The following is a 21,769-nucleotide window of genomic DNA, read 5'->3' as shown; positions in this document are numbered from 1 at the left end:
GCTAGAAAAGGGGAAATCATTTGAAATGTAAATAAAAAATATATCGAATTAAAAAATATAGACATGTTCTGATTAATTCATAATAAAAGTAAATCAAGTGGCCTGAGGAGATAGTATAGTGCTGCAAGTTAGAGGCCTAGAATTCAGATTCCTGGGATATACATAGAAGTTGGGCATCCACGGTGGTCTTCTAGTCCTAGCACTCAGTGGGTAGAGACAGGATCCTCAATCATGTTGACTAGCTAAACTGAATACAGACATACACACAAATGCACACCATGCACATATACATGATGAGTGAGGAAAAGCACATAAAACGTGCTTGCTGCCTTGAGTCTGTAAAACTCCCATCTTTACCGAGCACTTTAGGCTTGTTACCAGGTTAGAAGGCACTGATGCCACAAATACCAATCTACTCTTGCTTCTGGAAAAAGATTTTGCACATTTTGTCCAAGTATTGCTATTTATTTCATCAAAGTCAGAGCTAAGACCTTAATAGAGTGTAAATTTTAAGCCAATAAATAAAACTGTTGGCTTTAAAAATATTAAATTGACATGCAAAGTATTTTTACCCCTGCCAGAAACAAAAATAGGCAAATTCTGCCAACACAAAAACTTTAATTGTATCAGTTGATTCTGAATTTGATGACCATGTTTCAAAATGGAACCCAATACAACATCAATTTATTGCACATATTTAGTTATTAAGATATATACTTCCAAAAGCATAGCCATTCAAAAAGAATGCAGACTTTTTGAAAATAATATTCATATTTTAAGAATTTTAATTTCTTGGGCTGGGGAGATGAGTCAATGGGTAACAGCATTTGCTGTGCAAGGAGGAGGCCCTGAGCCTGGATCTCAAAACTCATGTAAAAGCTGGGCATGGTCATAGGCAGTCATACCTGACAGGCTCTAGCCTTACTCCAGGTTCAGTGAGAGACCCCATCTCAAATGAGGTAGAGGACCAGAGAAGAAAGCCCAGGCATGCAGCAGCACACACCACACACATACAAACAAGGATTCCAAGTTCTCCCCAGCTGTTAATAACCTAAGTTACTAAAGTACTTCAAAGACAGTTTAGACAAAGGTGTAAGTGACATCAGATTTTAAGTGTGAGGTTTACAGTTGTTACCTAACATTCAAACAGCATTTTATTTCTGTCAGAGGCCTGCCCTTCCTTCATCTGCCTGTCCCCAAAATAAGTGCTTGAGATTTATTATCAATGGCAGAAGTCAGAATTTAACTGCTGATTTACAGTCTTGGCTGAGGTATTTAACTGTCATCAGAACTAATTATAGCAAGCTTGAGATTACATATTCATGCTCTCCTTTTGGTGAAAGAAATAGAATGTTCTGCTGAAATCATAAACACCCTGAGGGCTTCTAAACAAGAATGCACTACCAACTTTACTTCTTAAAACCAAGCAGTAAAGCTCAAAATTACTGTTCTTCAGTATGCCGTTCTGGCTTCAAGTGTTCAGACAATAAATCATGTTACATTAATGCCATACCAATGGCCTAAAACATATTAATCTCACTCAACAGTAACTGACAATCACATTACTAATCTAATTAAAATGTTCTGGAGGTAGTAAATGCACATGTTGAAGCTTCAGGGACCAAGATTATTACTGGTCCACTAAGAATCCTTATTTTAATGTGGCCAGAATATGAAGGACAAATGACTACACCCTGTGGGCAACACTGGTATTCTAGGAATAATGCTACCATTTTATTGTTCTAATGAGTAAAGTATCTATAAATTATATTAAAGCTCATCTCAAATAAAACTAAGACCAAACAAGAGACCAGCAGATATATGCAAAAGCACCATTCTCCTTCCTCAACTCAATCCTTCCTTCTTACTTTCTGGCCACAGCAGTATATTTTAAAACTCTCTACACTCCATGCCCACAAGAGTAGGAAATTAGGGGCTGTGACTTCTCCCCAAAGTTTCCTTCTCTGTCTGACCTGACTGACTATTCTCCACTCATATTAAAATGCCCCAATAGACACAGCCAGCCTCAGAATGTGGAACTGGTATGGTTAAGGTCCAGAAGTTAAGGGCACTGGCTGCTCTTCCAGAGGATCTGGGGAGCCACATGGTATCTCACAACCATCCATAACTCCAGTTCCAGGGATATGACACCTCTTTTTCTGGCCTCCATAGATACCAGGCATGTACATGGTATACAGACATACATGCAGGCAAAACATCCATATACATAAAATGTAAATAAATATATCTTAAAAAACAAAACAAACCCTAGAATGGGCATTGAGAGGCTAACTGCTAGCACTGGTGTGGGCAAAGAGGGCTTTGGTGACTACACTCAGGCTTCTAAATCTGACCCAAATGGAAAATATGTTGTCAAAAGTCATTAGACCTGGGCCTGGTGAGATGGCTCAGCGGTTAAGAGGACCAACTATTCCTCCAAAGGTCCTGAGTTCAAATCCCAGCAACCACATGTAGCTCACAACCATCCATAACAAGACACACTCTTCTGGAGTGTCTGAAGACAGCTACAGTGTACTTACATATAAATAATAAAAAAATAAATCTTAAAAAAAAAATGTCACTAGACCTATGGAAGTAAATGTAAGGAAATACAAAATTAAGGCAGAGCCCCTAGGAGAACTCAGGTTCTAAGGTCTTACATACAAAACCATTTGTACTAGGAATTAAGTGGGAAAAAATATTCCTATATCATTAAACACATATTCACCCACTAGGAGTGAACCAAAGTAGGTTGCTATATGTAAACAGTACTCAGGAACTGAAGATACCTTTTCATTAAGACAAGTTAGTAGATATCCAATCTCGTAGACCTTGCTTTTCATCCACTGGCTGTTCTCAATTAAATGAAGGTTAAGATTTGATATTTAGACTAATTTTTTTTTTTAAACTCAATGGCTCCCTAGGGTTTATTTATTTATTTATATGAGTACACTGTAGCTGTCTTCAGACACACCAGAAGAGGGGGTCAGATTCCATTACAAATAGTTGTGAGCTACCATGTGGTTGCTGGGAACTGAAATCGGGATCTCTGGATGAACATTCAGCACTCTTAACTGCTGAGCCATCTCTCCAGCCCCCGATATTTTGGCTCTTTACTCACTTATTCTTCATATAAAGAAAATTTACATGTCACCATAAATTAATAAAACAATGTCTATTTTAAGTCTAAAATGATATAATCATGTTCATGACTCACTTTTCACATATGGTCTTGCCAGTTATCAAATGACTTCCAAAGCCTCTTTCCCTTAGGACTGCAAACACACACCTAAGGACAATGACATCTCAGTGCCAGTTCTCTCTTTTGTCTCATTAATTCATTCCATCTTCCAAGGAGAGGCCAGGGGAAGGGGTTAAAACAAATGGGCCCTTAGACAATCCAAAGTTATGTTATCTTGAGTTACAACTATCTGTCTAGCACAATCAGACCATTTCCTTTTCATAAACAATCACAATTTAAAGAATGATATGGTTGAGAGATACTGAGAAAGGCATTTTCTAGGTAAATCTGAATTTAAATCATTCTTCAGATACTAAAGTATGTCCATCTTTTACTCTATTTCCACTGACATTACACAAAAAAGTCAATAAACTGCTTTTACTATGTGACTAATATTAATTTTATCTCCAAAAAGAATCAGTAATTATTTTTAAAGCATTAAAGTAATTAAAGTTATTTGTAAAATATGTAACAATTGAAAAAATTTCTATTTATGACTAATCCATTATAAACAAAGCCAATCTTAAAAACACGATCCTAGAAAAAAGTGCAGTCATGCTAAGAACAGATAAGGAAGTGCAAGGACCTCACAGGCTATGCTAGACCAAACAGATCAAACACAAAACTGCTTTTTAAACTCTATGCTTATACAAACAAATAAATAAAATCCTACCCTTTTTTCTTGTACATATGCTTAAAATTTTTTACACAAATATAAAAATGTTCTTTTCCTTCAAAAACTTCTGAGGAAAAAAAAAGACTAAAAAGCGTTTATAATCAGCTCTGAAGTTTTATGCTTATCTTTTTCTACCTTTATCAATTTCCTGACATATTTAACCTAAGCAGGAGAATCTTTTCAGCAAATGAAGCATGACAGCCTATAAATAAATGTCTTGAAGAACTCTGCAAGGTCACATATATCCCATGTTGCTTTTGGTTTCCCATCTCTTCTTTGCTTCAAACCTAAAATGAAGAACAAAAAATCTCAACTTATTTTTAAAATAAAATACTCTACTAAAGTAACATGTTTAGTAAGCACCCAAAGCACTGACATTTTCACAGACAGCACTGGCTGAGGCAAGGCCTCCACATTTATAACCTCACAACTACTTCACTGCCACAGAAGACCCTGGGTGAGCAGCCTACAAACTGGATAGCATGGATGAGCAGACTTTCTATAATTTCTACCAAGTCAACAGAATCATGATTTTTTTTTCAACTTTTAAAAATTATTATTATTTTGTGTGCCTGGTTATTTTGCCGGCATGTGTCTGTTACAATATGCACGCCTGGTCCCCACAGAACCCAAAAGAAGGCATCAAATCCCCTGGAACTGCACAGTTGTGAGCCATCATGTGTGTGCTTGGAACTGAACCCTGGTGCTCTTAAATGCTGAGCCAGCTCTTCCATCCCAGGACACAAGTCTTAAGTGAACTTACCCCCATGCCAGTTTTTTCTTCTTTCGAGCAGCCTGTGAATTTTCAGCCTCCTTTTTGGCTTTAACAAACTTGTGGCAGGCAATTGCTTTGGCAATTTTTACACCGAGCTAAGAATTATGGAAGAAAAAGGGGAAAAAAATGTGAAAACAAGTATTCTAGCTAGTGCAAGAATTATAATAGTACAAAAAACTGGGAACACATGGTTCAGAAGTCACGTCTAAAAATAAGAAATTCTATGCTCAGGCCCCTTGAATGAAGCATAACATATCTAAAGATATGGCCTCAATTTCTCTCCACTACCCAGATACTCTATCCTACTTGCCCCATCTCCCGAATGGAAATCCTTCCCAAACTCAGACCCTTCAAGGTCCACTGAGGTAGTCATGAGACCCTTCAAGCTCCCTCAGCAAGTCTGTTGCTGAGCAGGAATTTGCCCTGATAAGGCTGAAAACAGACTGACAGAGACGTCAACTTTCTTTGCTCTGGGCTAGAATTACAGCAGCTCAGTATGGTCACACCAGTTATCTCATGCTGATCAGAGGCTCTGATTGGCAGTCACAGATGGGATTAATGAAACATGGGGAAGCTAATTACTACTTCATAAATACACTCTGCATGATGGGCAACAGCTTTTAAGTCTCTGAGAAAAGAATATAGGGGGAATCAGAAAGTAGAGAAGCTGGACTCCAGGACCCAGCTGTTGCTGGGCAGCAGTCCTGCTCATGCTTCCCTGACTGCTAACTGCTGCCCTACAAGATTCACTTAACATGAACCCCAACCCAGATGTCTTCTCTAGCTCAGCCAGTAAGTCTCTGCTTCTGCATTTCTCTAGCACTCGCCAAGTTGCAAAGCGTTTCCTAGGAAGCATCCCTAGGCAGCTTAATGTAAGTTTAATGTAAACTGTGTGTGTGTGTGTGTATGTGTGTGTGTGTGTGTGTGTGTGTGTGTGTGTGTGTGTGAGAGAGAGAGAGAGAGAGAGAGAGAGAGAGAGAGAGAGAGAGAGAGAGAGAGTGTGTGTGTGTGTGAAATCCATTAAGAACTGGGATGAAGCTGGGTTGGCATGGTGGGACACACCTGGAATCCCAGTAAAAGGAGACTACCCAGTGAGGCAAAGCTGCATAGTGAGCACCAGGCCACTCAGGGATACATAGCTAGACTCTGTCTCAAAACAAAGAAAGCCTTATACCAACAAAAGCTTTCAATCTTTCTGATGTTTCTTTGATTTTCTATTCTTTCATTCAACTAAACAGATATCAGAAGACAGGCAGACTCGTAGGACAAGGACACATAAGCAGCCAGTCAAATTAACCTCTCAAAATCTGAGTTTTAGACATCTTCTTGGCAGCTTAGGAAGGGAAGATAGGAACTGAAGAGCTCATGTACAAGATGACAACTTAGGAAGGTGAAATCTGCAATACTTGACACATCTCTCAGCTGATCTTCGCCAATCTCTAAAACTCAGAAACACCTTCTCTAGGGCAAAACACACAGCCTGCAAGGCAGGGCAGGGTAGGGGACCATGACAAAGAAATCCTGTCTCAAGCAAGATGGAGAGTCTAAACCAATATTTGAGGCTATTCTCTCTCTACACCTGAACCATAAAATGTGTGTGTGTGTGTGTGCTCAGAGAAGGTACTGTGGTGTCATTTTTCACTAAGATAAAATTCCCTTCACTGAAACCCTATGTACCTGTCACACACACACAAAAACCCTTAAGTTAGCACCTGCTGCTCAGATTAGTGCAGTGGTCAGTGTAGTGTCAAACATATGCACAAATAGCAATGGCTTAACTTTTATTTGTTTCACTTAAGTCCCTGAGGGCAGGCAAGGCCCTCATACATCTTGTGGTACCAGAATGTGGCAGAACCAAAGGGTCTTGTATTGGCTCAAAAAGTAACACAGACATTGTTTCTGATCAGAGTAAATCACATAGCTGCAGCTAAATTCAAGGGGACTGAGAAGTATGAGAATAAAACTGGACATCTGAGGGGTACTAAGTGAACCTAAGAAGTTGTCTCTGTCACAAAAAGTAGCTGTGACTTATGTTTAAGATGCACAGCAAGATGCCAACATTCATGTGGATTACAATCTCTTTCCTGCCCTATTCCCTGAATATCTGTATTTCACTGTTAATTGGACCTCTCTGTATTATAACCAAATATGATGCTCCAGTTGTGCAATCAGTTAGCAATGGTACTTATACAATAACCAAATAAAACAGGGATAAGTGATACAGTTTACTAACTTACTAACTCCCCCCAGGTCAAAGTCCTATTTATCTCTCAGCTACTCTGCATTATATTTAAATTCAGTAACTACCTTAGGTAAGAAAGAATATGATGGAAACCATATTTGCTATATACCATTGAAAGGTCTTTCCCAAACTGTTGTAAAACCAAGATACAGATCTATATTATTAAATTGATGAAGCTCCTAGTATGAGTTGCCCAGATATACTACAGACAAGTCAAGATGCTCCAATAAACTGACTCTCCACCTGAACACAGCCAAACTGAAATGCTTCCAGTATTCTTACAAAGCCAAAAATAAAGCCAAGCACAGCATCACCAGCATTGTGATAAAGTTACAGAAACCACAATCAAGGCACAGAATAACCTTTTAAGAATTCTTTATACTTTATAGTGGGCTCTATACCAGGCTCCTAGGAGCACTTTGACACAATAGTCCTAAAGGCTGTGTTTTCTACCCACTTTAGACTAAGGGCCAGGTTAAATGGAATGTTCTTCACTCAACCAATAAACATTAAAACAAGGCTGCTCTATGTAGTGCATGTGTGTTTACAGAAAAAAAGCTTTTGTTTTTTATGGATGGTGAAAATCTATAGTAGTTTTGACCTTTGCATGCTTAAATGAATGTGTTTTACTTATCTCTGTGGAGAAAGAAACGAAACAAGGATATCTAGAAATACAAAAGGATAATAAGGCCTTTAATGAAGAGCCCATCAAGAAGAAACATGTTTTTTTTTTAGTGAAGATGACAACCTGAGTTTCAGAATATAAAAGAATATTGTGCTGTACATCCTATGAAAAACAAATAAAATAGGCAAACTAAAATTACCCTTTCACTTCAATAAAAGGAAAAATTCATCTTCCTGGCCAACGTAAATACTCCAAAAGCTTGCTCAATGGCTTTTATATTAAATAAAAAAAATAATAAAGACAAACAGTTTGGGGTCATCAGATAACTATAGTAACACAATGTGAGAAGACTTTTTTAATGAAAAAAAATGCATACGGAATTTCTTGTATGTGTAGCCAAAGTATCAGCATTTTCCATATAGAACATCCAATATTTTGCTGCATTTTAATTAAGGTGTCTAAACATTATCACAAAGAACTGCAAATTGGTCAGAGCATGCGGTAAGGAAAATTAAGCTCTAAAGGCTTTTTATCACCATATTTCAGGAACCAAGGGTGTAAAATGTTCTAATTTGGGATATATTAAAAGCCATAAAAGGTCTTTCAAAAAGATTAATGGTACTTTGCTTGGATTTAAGATAAGAGCTTTAGCTGGTTGGAAAAGCAGGGCCCTGGCTGGACCCTTGAGGCATTCATCTTTACAGCCACTTGGAAGATTTGTGAAGGCGTCTGCACAACCTCGAGCAAATGCACCGCGACATTTTTTTAATTCCTTTCAATTTTACAGGTTCAGTGTGTATAAATCATATTGGGTCATAAAATAGATATAATGGCATATCCTTATAAACACAGTGGAGATTAAAAAAAGAAACACTTCAAAATAAAGTTAGTACCTCTTGAAAATGTTGCCATAAAGTTTCCTGATAATCATTTGAAGCATCTGATTCCTACAGCTTAATTTAACACAACTATAAACTGCTTATCCGTTTTATAAAATATTTTAGTCATCTCAAAATTACTAGCTTGTAACAGAATCATCAAGTTTTTCTCCCTTTTGAACACTTTCAAGGCACTTATTTTAAAATACCAATTATCATACTTTAACTTTTTATAGAATAATAGGTCTCTATGAAAAATATTTATGCCATTGTCTTTTGTTCTTTAATTAAATGAAAACAGATGTTTTCTGAAGTAAAGCGGAACCATTACTGGAGTACTTAAAGTGTTAAGGTCTTTAATTTTTATATCAGTTTGGTCGACAATTCCTGATTGTCTTTACTCAAGCTCAACATTAATGTCAAGCAAGTTACCTAGGAGACGAAAGAGATCAAAGAGACAAAAAAACCCTCCAATGTCTGATTAATCAAGCCTGCAAACAGCTTATTTCTTTTTGCCTGCATGCAAGTATGAAAATGAGATTCTGGGAGCCGAACATTGTGCAGATTTGTTCATTCTTATCAGAACAAAGCCAGCGGCAGCTTATTTCATGGATCATTGGCACTGTCATCAGCGCTACACAGAACGGGTGACAGCTCCTCATTTTGAAGCTTGAACAAAATTAGCAAAAAGTCGGCACAAATTAGCCTCTCATCTTTTTAGTAATATGACATTATTCATTTACTTTTTATCCAATTTTTAATTTTTTCCTTGTCAGCTATCCCTTTCTAGTGTCTCTCGCATGCCATCATAAAATGCCTTCTGAAAAACAAGCAAAGAAACAGTAAAAGCTGAAATAACACACAAAGTTCAAGAGCAAAGAACAAGCATTTCCAATGGCCAGTTCTGTTGTTTTAAAATTATGTTTCAAAACTTTGCAATAATTGATTTTTAAAAACAGCTAGGCTGCCAATATATTTTAAGAAAGGGCATAACAAGGCTAAACCTACCCTAAGGTGTCTCTCCCACAGTAAATTTTAGATGCTTATGTCACATTGGTCTTTCCATGGTCACACCTGGGATGCCAGAGTTCTCACATTAGCCCAAGCTATGGCCCACCTCATCACTCAAATGACTTTTCAACCAAGTTCTTTTCTTTATATTATTGCTTCTTGTTTCACTGTCATCTTGAAGTGTGTATTCATACACAGACTGACAGATTTGCCTCATTACTATACCACATTAATCTACACCACATTAGTGTCTAGATGTACAACTAAATATATACTTATTTACTTTTCTAATAACCTATAATTTCCTGCCAGTTTATTTCAGCCATAACCAACAAGTCCCAGTTTAAAACATACTAGGAAAACAGATACACACACACACACACACACACACACACACACACATATGTATGTATGATATAATCCATATACTTAACTCTCATTTAATAGTAAAATAGTTTATATAATGCCTGTTTTAATGACTTCAAATTATATGTAAATTACAGTACTCTAAACAAAAAGGAAAAAAATGTTACACTGTTGAAACTACTCCTAGATATTGACATTTATATTCAAGCAACTTATTCCATTCATAAAGAGGAAAAAGGCATTAAAAAATTAACCATAAGCTGTTAGATGCTTTACACAGCCCCCATAAGAAAGACAGTTTTTTGAAAGAACTGTAGTACTGTTTTCAGCAATTTCTTTATCTCTGTTCTTCTAAGTAAGAAAGCCTATTAGCAAGCTTTGAACTTAAAATCACATTTACAATAATGTGCCATCAACAGTTTTATAAGCTAATTAGAAAAAGATTAATTAATGACTGGCTGCTAATAAAATGGCAATCATGAAGAAAGAAACCAAGGGTGCTAAGCTTCAACTACCACCAATTAAGAGCTAATTACAAACAAATTATATATGTGTTTTGCTGTGGGCTTTAATTTACTAAAATGGTTTTAATTAAAAGAGAAAACATGCTGATTAATTGAACTGCAGAAAAAAAATCTACAGTATAAACTGTGCTTTGTCTGTCTCTTTAATTAGACTTGTAACATCTGAAATCTTTTTTAAGGTTAGTTAAAAGCACAGATAAACATAATTAAGACACGCATAAGGAATGCCATTCAAGGTGAACACCCAGCCAGACCCCAGAGGTTAAGAAAGCATCCACAATGCAATGAGATGTGAATGAGCACACCTGAAAAACACAGAGATGCCCTTTGCTAAATACCAATCTTACTTTTCTGAGGCCAACAAGCGCTGTCTTCAAAGCTGCAGGATTTTTATGGGAAAGAAAACATCTTTAAACTAAATGTAAAGGAATTCACTCAGTCCTTCCCTCATGGGGTCAGACAACACTTATTTCATGCTCTGTGCTAAGTTCCTCTACTTGTAACAACTGATTTATTTGTTAGAGTTAGGGAGTATAAGACTTAAATAAATAAATAAATAAATAAGGCTACCATTTTAAAGCACCCCAGACTATGTGCATACAAGAGGATAACATGGAGAAATGTCTGAATTTAAAAATACTGAGAGATGGCCGAAGTATTCGGTTCTAGATGATCCTCAGCAGACACATACTGCCCAAAGGACAGAGCTCCCAACTCCACTAGGAGCTGGTAGAGTTGCCTAGTTGCAAAAACCCATTCCCTGAGAGGGTTTTTTTTTTTTCTTCCCAGTGCCCTATCTTCTTTCCTACTGCCAATCTACCAGTGAAATATACCAAAAAGAAAATGGTGCTAAACTGCCCTTACTAATAGAAAGAGAAGTCAATCAAGAAAAAGTCAGGACTGGAAAGCAGAACAGTATTAAGACACAAAATATATTTTGCCAGAGTCTGCAGATACCCACATAAAAGGACTGTAAGTAAAACCTACCACCTGCTTTTAGAGAAAACTCATGATTGACAGCATTTGTCAAGCATACCTCTGGCTAACTGGACAGTATCTTTCCATGAATATAAAATTGTGTGTGTGAAGAGAGAGAGAGAGAAAAAGAGAGAGGGGGGGAGGGAAGCTCATAAAATCCATACTGTATTTTTACCCACTCTTCAGATGCCAGAAAACACAATATTTATAACTAAAGAAAAGATCTGACCTTCTTTAGCAGGGCTGGATGTTCTAGCAATAAAGTTTTATAATGGCTAACTGGAATATATTGTTCAGCACTGTATAGGAACAGTTTTAACTCAGAAATTTAGTTTCAAGATATTTCTTCACAAAAGAGTACTTATGAAAATAGGAACAGGCCCATTTTATCTATCTTGACACTGGACAGATAGACTAAAGTGTATCTGAGGAATATATTTAGTTAAGGAGCAAGGACTCATCTGAAGGTGGGAACATTGCTTGGCTACCAAGTGAAGTTGGTTTTTATCTCTACAAGCTAAAAGATTCTTAGAAAAAAGTCCTTTTTACAATATGTAATACTCCAACTGACATTCAGGCTTTAGCACTGAATTTGTTTCTACAGGTCTCTAAGACTGGAGTGTGCCTCAGGATGAGGTCAACCTCAGATAACAGCTGAGGGTAAAAGGTAGAAGATGCTATTTTCAAGGATCACAGTCAATGAACAGAGTGTCCTGCCAAGTCAGTTCAGCCAGACATGCCCCAAATGAGAGTTTAAAGAAAGAAACTTTTTTTCAAGTTGGAACAGCTTCATCAGTGTAACATAAATATGGACCGGGCAGAGGGGCAGGAAGGGCATTTTCAGAGCAGTCTGCAGCTACACAGCAAACCCTGAAATGACAGCCCAGCTTAGGCTTAGACACCAGACACTTAAGTCACCCTCTTCCCCCAAACCAGATTCCATGCAAACTCAGTCATCACAAATGTGAGGGACATGTTTCTGGGAAATTATGTGCTTTACTGTGTCCTAATGAGAGTGTACCAAAAGCCTAATTTTGACATACTCTCTTGAGGGACTATTCAGGTCTATTCAGATATGGTTCTACTTTTAACTTCATTTTTCTCAAAATTGATGCTTCCCTACTTGCTTCACAGGCTTTTAAATGTTAAACATCAAAATGAGCTTCACCTACGGCTGGAAAGGGCTTTAAGAAGTCTGGGGTCTGTGCCTCTGAGCAAAGGCTTTATCAGCAGGTCCCAGTCACTGTTTCTTGAGAAAAGCAAATGATGCTGTTATTAAAAACCAATCTACCTGAATTTCAAAAGGACACCTACCATGCATACATACACTCTATTCATAGGTTTCTACCCCAAACACACACTTCTCTAAAATCCCATCTCATCTTCACAGTGACTGGACTAAAGGGATGAATATGAGAATCTAAAGTTGGCAACATTTCCCGCCAAGGCTTTTCTTGACTAGACATTCCTGAAGGGTGCTCCAGGAGTGGACAGAGCACTGGCATCTTTCTGAATCTGTGTCACAACAGCAATCATGTCCCAGCTGTCCTTTCAGTTATCCAAGAAATAAATTACTTGTTCTTCTTTTGACCAGAATTCATTAAACACAATACCAGAACACAGCTTTACATAATATGTATCAAAGTAAAAAGACAATTGAGAAAAATGTTATCTTCACATCTGCTGAAAAGTTTTTCTAAAGCAATCTCATTTGCCATACAGTATGACAGGAAAGGTCAGCCTTGAAATAAAATGCCTAGTCAGCATTATAAAATTTTAACTTCTAAAACAGCAAAATGAGAAGACACCAAACTATAATCCCAGTGTCCTCAAAGAAAATCCCCATTTCTAAAACCCTGGAGGGACAGCTCTGAATGCTTTTTCAGGTAGTTGAACACATACATAGCAAGGAAGCTCACCAGGACCAAGGTGGAATTACTAACATAAGGCTGGTACACAATACTGCATGCAACTTCTTTCCAACCCAGCATACCATTTAGAAAACTGCCCACATTCATGAGACTTGATGTAGAGTCAGAAGGCAAATCTATAATATAATACCTAACACTGAAACTAACTATTAATCTTGGTACCGTCAAGAGGAGCTTGAGAGATGGCTTAAAGTTAAAAGCACTTGCTACTCATGGAAAGGACTAGAATTCAGGTCCCAGAACCTACACCAGGAAGCTTATAACTCTTATAACTCCAGCTCCAGATCTGACACCTCTTCTGGCCTCCTTGAGCACTTACACTCACTTGTATTTTCATGAGCAAATGAACACACACATACATGATTAGAACTAAAATAAACTTTTTTTCAAAAGTAAAGTCAACTGTTGCTTTAAAGACCTAAAGTCATTTAGCAACCACAATAATAACTTACAATAAAAAACACAATAAAAGAACCAACAACAGATGCTGAAATAGATGAAAGTATAACATGGGAGTGCTGTAGCCTCAAACTGTCTCTCCACATGGTACTGGTACTTATTCATCACAAAGGGGAAAATCTCAGCGCTATCACCCTCATCAAAGTCAAACCATCAAACAAACAGTGGCACAGAGAAAGCATGTGTCTCCGGAGAGTCTGAGAAGGGCTCATGGCTGCTGCTGTGACACAGCATGAGGAAATACTAGACAAAACAAAACTGAGGGTGTGTACTAACTGGCCTCTCCTCAAAAACAATGCCTTGAAAAATAAGGAGGAACAGCTATTCTAAAGTAAAGGAACACAGCAACAGAGTACAAGGTTAGAGAACAGGATATGCCTTTGCTAGTATGCAAAGTAATGGAATAAATGCAAATTTAAAGTATATGGATTAAAGAAAACATTTTTTTTTGCAAATTTTACAATTTTCTTCGTTAAAACATTCAATTTTTGTGTACGTATGTACACATCTAGGTCAGTCCTCCCCTTCTACCATGCTGGTGTCAGAGATCTAACTCAGGTCCTCGACTGAACAACTTGTTATCGCTTTTTCTGATTAACGTTTTTATATGGGTAGGCATGGTGTAGATTTGGAGTCATTCACTGTGTATGAGGATCAGAAAACAACTCTGTAAAGTTAGTTCTCTCCTCCCACCTTCACAAGAATTCCTGTCATCAAGCTCAGGCTACACTGAGTGATCTCCCTGGCCTCAAATTGCACAATGTCCTTAATAACAAATAAAACTCTGCTAAAAGGAACTCAGAACCTGCAATGAAACAGATTACTTGTTCCTGGTTTCAAGTAGAAGGGCTAATAAACTATGCTTTGCCTTGTCTTTTCTTCCTCAACCAAGACAAAAAGTCAGAGACAACTGACTGAGGGAAGGAGTCTGCTATAGTACTCTGTAGCTGGAAGAGAGCACACAGTACATAACTCTTGGGTCTCCAAAAGAATGATGGAAGAATAAAAAGAGAGTACTAGTTTGCATCCTGCAACCCTGAAGAGTGCAATGAAGACAAACACACAGCATTTCTAAAATCCAGCAAGCAACCACATACCAGAGTCCTGCTGGTTTTCTTAGGTTGTGTCTTGGGCTTTACCAGAACAATTCAACAGCCCCAGTCCACCATTGAAAACCTACATCGAACAGTCCTGGAGCCTTTCAAGCCACTCAAGAGACACACTCAATATGTGGCACAGGGCAAGTGAGATACTTCCTCAGTAGCAAAACAGCTAAGCACCAGCTCTCTCAAAGGTTTCATTCCCAATCCACACAAAGCTGTCACCAGCTTCTAAACCCACAACTTGGTAAGGACACAACCCTACTGATTAGCTACGAGTGCCCTATGCGCTTTCAACCTCATTGGATCTCACTCTTCCCTAGTCCCATCCTGATGTCCTCCTCAGTCTGAAGCTTTAGATCCAAGGTAGAGATCTAACACCTAAAGTCCTGTCCAAGCCCATAAGCACTGTTCCTCACCACCATTTCCTCATGTGTCCATGGCCACCCTGTCAAATTCTGCAGGTGACATTCACTAATAAATTGGTATAATCTTGTTATCTCAGAAATTAACTATACTTTTAAGAAACCCAACTACTACTAACAACAGCACACCTATGGATGAGTTCTAAGTACCACACCACTAACACACATATCATGTTTGTTGAGTGAAAGCAAAGATTAACACATAAGGATAAGAAATAAAGCAGATTGACATGTAGGGGTCTTACACTGAAAAAGCCACAGGAAAGTCCTACTGAACTATCTAGAAAAGCTATCAGGAAGTCCTACTGAACTTGTCGCACAATTTAATGCATCTTCAAGTTAATTTTATTAAATGAACTTTTATTTTTCCCTTCCAAAATAGTGATGAAATACTACTGTACCAAACAAGAGCCACACCCACTGATTCCAAATACAGCATTTTTAAAAATAAAATAGATCAATTGTCAAACTAAGCATAAGGAACATTAGAAGATGTAAAGAGTAAAATATAAGGAAAAAGCAAATACAAAGAATATTTCATTTCAGCTACAAGATGGCCATGCTGTGTCATAGCATCCTCACAAATTAAAAACATACCAAATGCCTGGCATGCATTTTTCTTTCTTAAATAATACAGCAATTTTGTTTCTGGTTATAAAGAACAGTCAAACAGGGGTTCAAACAGATGCTAGTATACTCATATTTACAGTTGCATGTTCACTATAGTTAAACAGTGGAAGCAGTGTCTACCAGCAATTAAATGCACATACAATGGCACCATACCCCAAATGTGGCACAGTGGCAACCAGTCTTGAAATGGACAACCATTCCAATATATACTACAATACAATGATCTCAAAAGATGTTATGCTAAAGAAATATTCCAGACACAAAAGCATAAACATATGAGGCACCTACAGAACCTGACTGCACAGACAAATGGGCCTTCTGTCAAAGCAGAGTGGAGAGCAGAATTCAGAGTAACAGTTTAAGGTGCAGAGCCTCAGTTTTCCCAGATGAAGAATTCTAGAGACGAGTAGTGGTAGACTCTGCACAGCAGTGTGGGCATGTTCGATGCTACTCAGTTACACACAATTACACTCAGTTACACACATACATACAGAAATATTATTGTGACTATTCATAAAGACTTAAAATGGACAAATTTGAAATCCTTAAGTCTTTCAGATGATTTTAGAATCATCCTTCTGCCTTTCTTTTGAATCTGTCTATTCCATACATAAAAATCCACAAGATTTTAAGGGCTGCAGCTAAAAATAGGCAAAAATTCACACATACACACACTCAAACCCACGCATATTCATGCACATTCACACCCACAAACACAATCACAATGGCCATAAATGGTGGGTTTTTAGACAACTGATGATGGGTAAATGCAACAGTATTCCATCCATAGAATAATATACTGAAAGAGACCTTTCTCATTTCAGATTGGAAAACAGAAAAAACAAAACAAAAAGTCTGTGAATTACAACACTAAGAAACAACCAGCAATTTACATAGATGAGTTATGATGCTTTTTATGTGACTAAACACCAAGGAGTGTTATGTGCTAAGGAGTTAGGGAATCAAGTACTAATTTAATAAAAACAAGGATATAGATTTTTCCATGTCTTTTAGTCTATAAAGAGAAAAAAACCATAAAACAGGAAAAGGCATTAAGTATGAGTGACAGGTCTGCAGGACCCCCACCTCCAAGGGCATGAATCAGAGGCATCTTGTAGCCTTCTACAGCTGGAAATATATTAAATTATATTTAATTTTACACTACTACAGACCATGTGACAATTAGCTGAAACCCCACAAGACTGAAGTATGTACAGAATCTACAGTAAGAGCCTGTAAGCAAGGATAAAGCAAAGACTGCAGGGTTGTGACTATAGAACACATAGCTGTCCCCAGTGAGGATAAACTGAGTTAGACACCATGGGAAAAATGAAGGCACCCTTCAAATCATACCTGAAAAACAACACCAACCTCAAATACAGATAAAGCAAAAAATCTGCCATAGGCCAGGGAAAACTAGGGTCAAATATCAATTATGCATAATTTTCATCCTAAGTTTTAGACCAGAATAAATTTAAAGCATTAAAGTCAACATAAAACCTAGATTTCAAAATAAACAGTAGAATGGGATATAAGTGTGAAAGCAATAGAAAGCTGGACTGAGTCTGTCTTACCTCTCGAGTAGCTAGCTGGTTGCTGAGCTCCTCAGCCTTCTCAACATCCCACTCCTCCACAGCCTGGTCAATCCTCTTCTCAAGGCCTGACTACAAAGAAAAACAAAACACAAACATGAACAGGAAAGAAACTCAATCACTTGCTAACCAAGGCTGTCACAGGTCTACAGCAAATGTTACTTCCATTCGGCCCCCTCAATAACCCGACACAGGTTTGCATCAATTCCCATTTATGGATGTTTCTGAAACATTCAGTGATTACTCAAGGTCTCCAAATTTCTCAAGCTAATAGTAAAAAGGAGATGTAAATTCAGATTTGGGGGTGTTGGGGAGGTGGAACCAGAGATTTTGATTCCCTCATAACAGTAATGTTAATGACACCAATGAATCAAAATTATGGAGTGTTCACCAGATGATAGAACCTGACCTTATTCTACAAAAGTTATCACTTGCATCCTTACATCTCCATGAAATGCCAAAACTACTTGACTTGGTTGACATCAGTCTGTAAGATATAAAGCCACCCACATCCAGGTTTGTAGTCTGAATTCTCAACCACAGCCCATTCCTGCAGCTCAACATTTCACTCCATCTTCAGTTAGGTCTGCTATGCTGACTACTATACAGAGAAGAAAGCAGCCAATGATTATTTTATTTTTCTGTGGAAATATTTTAATTTACTAAAAGTACTTCAAGAAATCAAACATTTAAATGTCACAGAACTACCAAACTAGGTAGGGCTCCTTACACACTTATCAAAAGACACTCAGATATAAACAAGGCCTAGCTGTGAATAGTTACTAACACAAAGTTTTAAGTGATCTAATATATGATTCTTGGAAGACAATTTTATCTTAACAGTTGCCTCCTATTCCTATATTTCAACACAGTGAATCTTGGACCTCATAAAAACTTCCTCCTCCTAATATAACAGCAAAAGTGCTGGAAAAAGCTCTTCTATCAGTAAATGCTTGATCATAGCCATCAAGAGAGGGAGATTTTGCTCCTGTATTGTTGAGATGAAGACTTTAGCAACTGCAACATAACCTACCTAAGGAGACTAGAAGCAGAGGCAGGTGAATACTTCACCTGACATCTGGGATAAGAAAAGATTTCTTTATCACAACCCATCCAAGGACTTGAGTAGTCAACTAGTTTCCCATGTAGCTGGAGACTTTTATTAAACCGTCTTTCGTTATCTCTGACTCAGGCCACATGATTCTAAAGCCTAGTGTACAATTTCCTTGTCTTGTATGTCTGCAGAATTTGTCTCAGGCTGGTGCAAATACTGTGGAAGACTCTTTCTGAATACTTTTCATTCCCAGGAAGCTGTGACTGTACTTGAGGCCTGTACCACTCCAAGTGAGGTGTACCAGCTCTCACCTGCCAATAGTGCAAATCTACAAACTGTTTATTTGGGTTTATGCAAAGCTAAGCTAAGGATCTTGTACCAGAATGTAGATCAACTACCTTGCTAATAGGTTTATCTAGATACCTCTTTCTCAGCCTCATCTACAACAGTGCTAAATACTTTCTAATCTCTGGTCACATGTGCCATCTTTGTTACCAGCACCTCTGACATACTTCCCTTTAAAAAAAACTCCTCCAATGTTTTCAGGCTCCAATCAGATATTACTCTGGATGCTTCCTTATCTACTGACCTTGCTACCTTTCCTCATGTCCCACACCAAGACTGCTCTCCTGACTGCATCACTAAACTTTGTATCTGTCCCTTAGACTTGTTCCTCTGACACACTTTCTCCTTTCTTGGGTTCTATGTTCAATAAAGGCAAATTCTGTGTATAGTAACTAGCTGGGAGTATCCCCAAATCGCACCCAGTTCCTTCCACATAGGAGGCACTGACTTAGTCAGTACTTGTGCACTCCAACTACAGTGCTGTAATCCATGTCTGCATTAATAGTAGAAGGACTAACCTATACTGCAGCCCTGAAAAGAATTCCATGACAATAACATTGAGGTGATGATGCTCTTACAATCAAACAGGGATCACATACTATCATGCTTATCATACAAAGTTACCTGCAACAAATAAAAACTGTATTTCTTGGGACTGGACCCATGCTCAGCAGTTAAAAACATTTCCTACACTTCCAGAGAGCTCAAGTTCAGATCCCAACACCAAAGTCAGGTGGCTCACAACTGCCTGGAACTCAAATTCCAGAGGATCTGACACTTTTTCTGACTTCTGTATCTCTTCAGGGTTCAAGGGTATCTTTATCTTTAGCTCTCAGTATAGTACAATTTGAAATTTATAGTCTCCATTTAGAACTTCATATTTAATCTATAATGGAAATGAAGTTATTTATTTGCAAAATGCAAATACAATAGCATTTACTCCCTCTGCAAAATAGAAATTTCCTCAAATGCCTCTGAGACAGATAAAGTAAACATTAATATCAAATTTAATTTTCTTGTATCACAGAGTCAGAGGTAGCTGAATACCTCCATCTCATTGTTTACCCAAGCAATCACCCAGACTAGCTCCATTCTTCTACCTTAGTAACCGGTCTACTAATCCCCCCTTAAGACTGTCACATATGTTATACACAGTACCTGTGCTCCCTTCCAATTATCTAGACTTCTTGCCTTCCTGTATATAGTACCCAGAGTAGCCCATAGATCCCAAGACCTGAATAAGTCCACATACTGAACCACTCTATTGAATCAACTTGTTAATGTTCCTCTGGTACAAAGAGCCATAGATGAATGCCACAAAGGGAAGGGAAAACTCCTCTATCATAGAAAAATCTTATAAATTGCTGAGCTTAAATAAAGGTAAAGTTTCACTTGAAAATAAAATCAGGCTGGGGAACATCTCTTAGTAGTAATGCCTAGAATAAATAAAACCCTGGGTTTGACCCTTAGTACTGCATTTAATCTAGCATAACGGTGACACACACTTGTAATGTGGTCAATATAGGAGAAATTCAAGGTCCTTGAAGGTGCATTCCTTTAATCCCAACAAAGGGAGGCAGAGTTAAGGCCAGTGGTTTCCACAGTAAGTTCCTGGACACCCAGAGAGAAAGCTAGTAGGAAGATCTTGTCAAACACAAACAACAAATAAACAAAAGAAGAATCCTCCTCGGCTACATAATAAAATATGAGGCCAATCTGGGTTTGTCTCAAAACCAAATAAAGGAATCAGTTAAAATTACCAGTCTACCTTACTGCTATTCAACCAGTCCCCATTCCCCTAAGTATTCAGAAGAAATGTGGTCACAGCTCTGTGTGCTTACTCTTAAGCCTCAGCTTCCCAAAGACAGTAAGATTATTGGCTCGGATGAACAAAATTCATTTCTATAAATAAAATCCTAAGTTTCTATTACAATTTCAACTCTGTCTCTAATAATGGTTCTTTTTAAAAAATATAACTGATTCTTGTATTTTTTCCTTCTTTCATACAATCTCAATCTCTCTCTCCCTCCCCCCAGCCCCCACAATTTCGTTTTCAGATAGGTCTCACACCTTACCCCAGTATTTTTAATTCTCCTGTAGTATTCTCCTTACTGCCTCCACCTGCTAACCTAGGCCTGGTCCTGGAAGCTTCTAGCCCCTGTTTATCTAAGCCTAGAATGCTATCAGCCTCTGCGACTTATTGCTGAATAAAGCTTACCCCTTCCTAGTTCTTTCTAAGCCCTGGTTGGCTGGTCAACTCAGTTGTTCTGGCTCAACTCCTTTTCACACTGGCTGATTCAAAGTGGTTTCTCTCCTTGGCCTCTGGCTTTTGCTCTGCTAGGTCTCAAACTGTGACAATATGCTCTCATCTTTTGGCTCCTCCTCATTCTCTGGCTTATCTGTCCTCACCTGTGTCTAACTTGTTCTCTCTGTGTCAACCTGTCTCTGTACAACTGTCCCCATAAAACTGCCTCTTCTCCCTCTCTACACTGCTCTTCAAGTAGCTTCTCTTTCCTCTCTTCTTATGAGAGTTGGGCACATCTCATTTTGTCAACTCCTTCTCTAATTTGCCACTCTGTCTGCCACTCAATTAAACATCACTTTCAAACACTTTCAAGATTTCAAACCTTCCTTATTTGGAATTAAAGGTGTGTACTAAGAGTGTGTCTGTATTCCGGACAAAGGGATTAAAGGTGTGTGCTAAGGACTGAAACACAACACAACCAGAAATAGTTCTTTGTTTTTGTTTTGTCTTATTTTTCTTCAGTAAATAACACAATCTCAGGGTTCACAGTGTCATTAAATATCCTGGGACACAGGTTGGCTGGAAGTTATTGCACTACTCATGCCTCAGAGTACTGAGTTTATAAGCATAACGTATGTATGATACCTGGCTTGTTCTTATATTTTTCTAAAA

The 21,769-nt window shown here is 38.0% G+C and overlaps 1 protein-coding gene across 3 annotated transcripts in view; it reads right to left on the bottom strand.

Annotated features, from left to right (window-relative positions):
• Positions 1-771: 771 nt before the first annotated feature.
• The window catches only part of Fam204a (family with sequence similarity 204 member A), a 31,521-nt gene continuing 10,523 nt past the window's right edge, over positions 772-21,769 (bottom strand). For all 3 annotated transcript variants that reach the window (XM_052182459.1, XM_052182464.1, XM_052182455.1), the window contains 3 exons: positions 17,436-17,525; positions 4,681-4,787; positions 772-4,204 (listed from right to left, as the gene is read on the bottom strand). In XM_052182459.1, the coding sequence (XP_052038419.1) occupies positions 4,153-4,204; positions 4,681-4,787; positions 17,436-17,525 (249 nt within the window). In that variant the 3' untranslated portion in view covers positions 772-4,152. The remainder of the gene's footprint in view (positions 4,205-4,680; positions 4,788-17,435; positions 17,526-21,769) is intronic.

The sequence above is a fragment of the Apodemus sylvaticus genome, chromosome 1, assembly GCF_947179515.1.
Source record: "Apodemus sylvaticus chromosome 1, mApoSyl1.1, whole genome shotgun sequence".
NCBI lineage: Eukaryota > Metazoa > Chordata > Mammalia > Rodentia > Muridae > Apodemus > Apodemus sylvaticus.
This window is presented reverse-complemented; position numbering and strand designations above follow the sequence as displayed.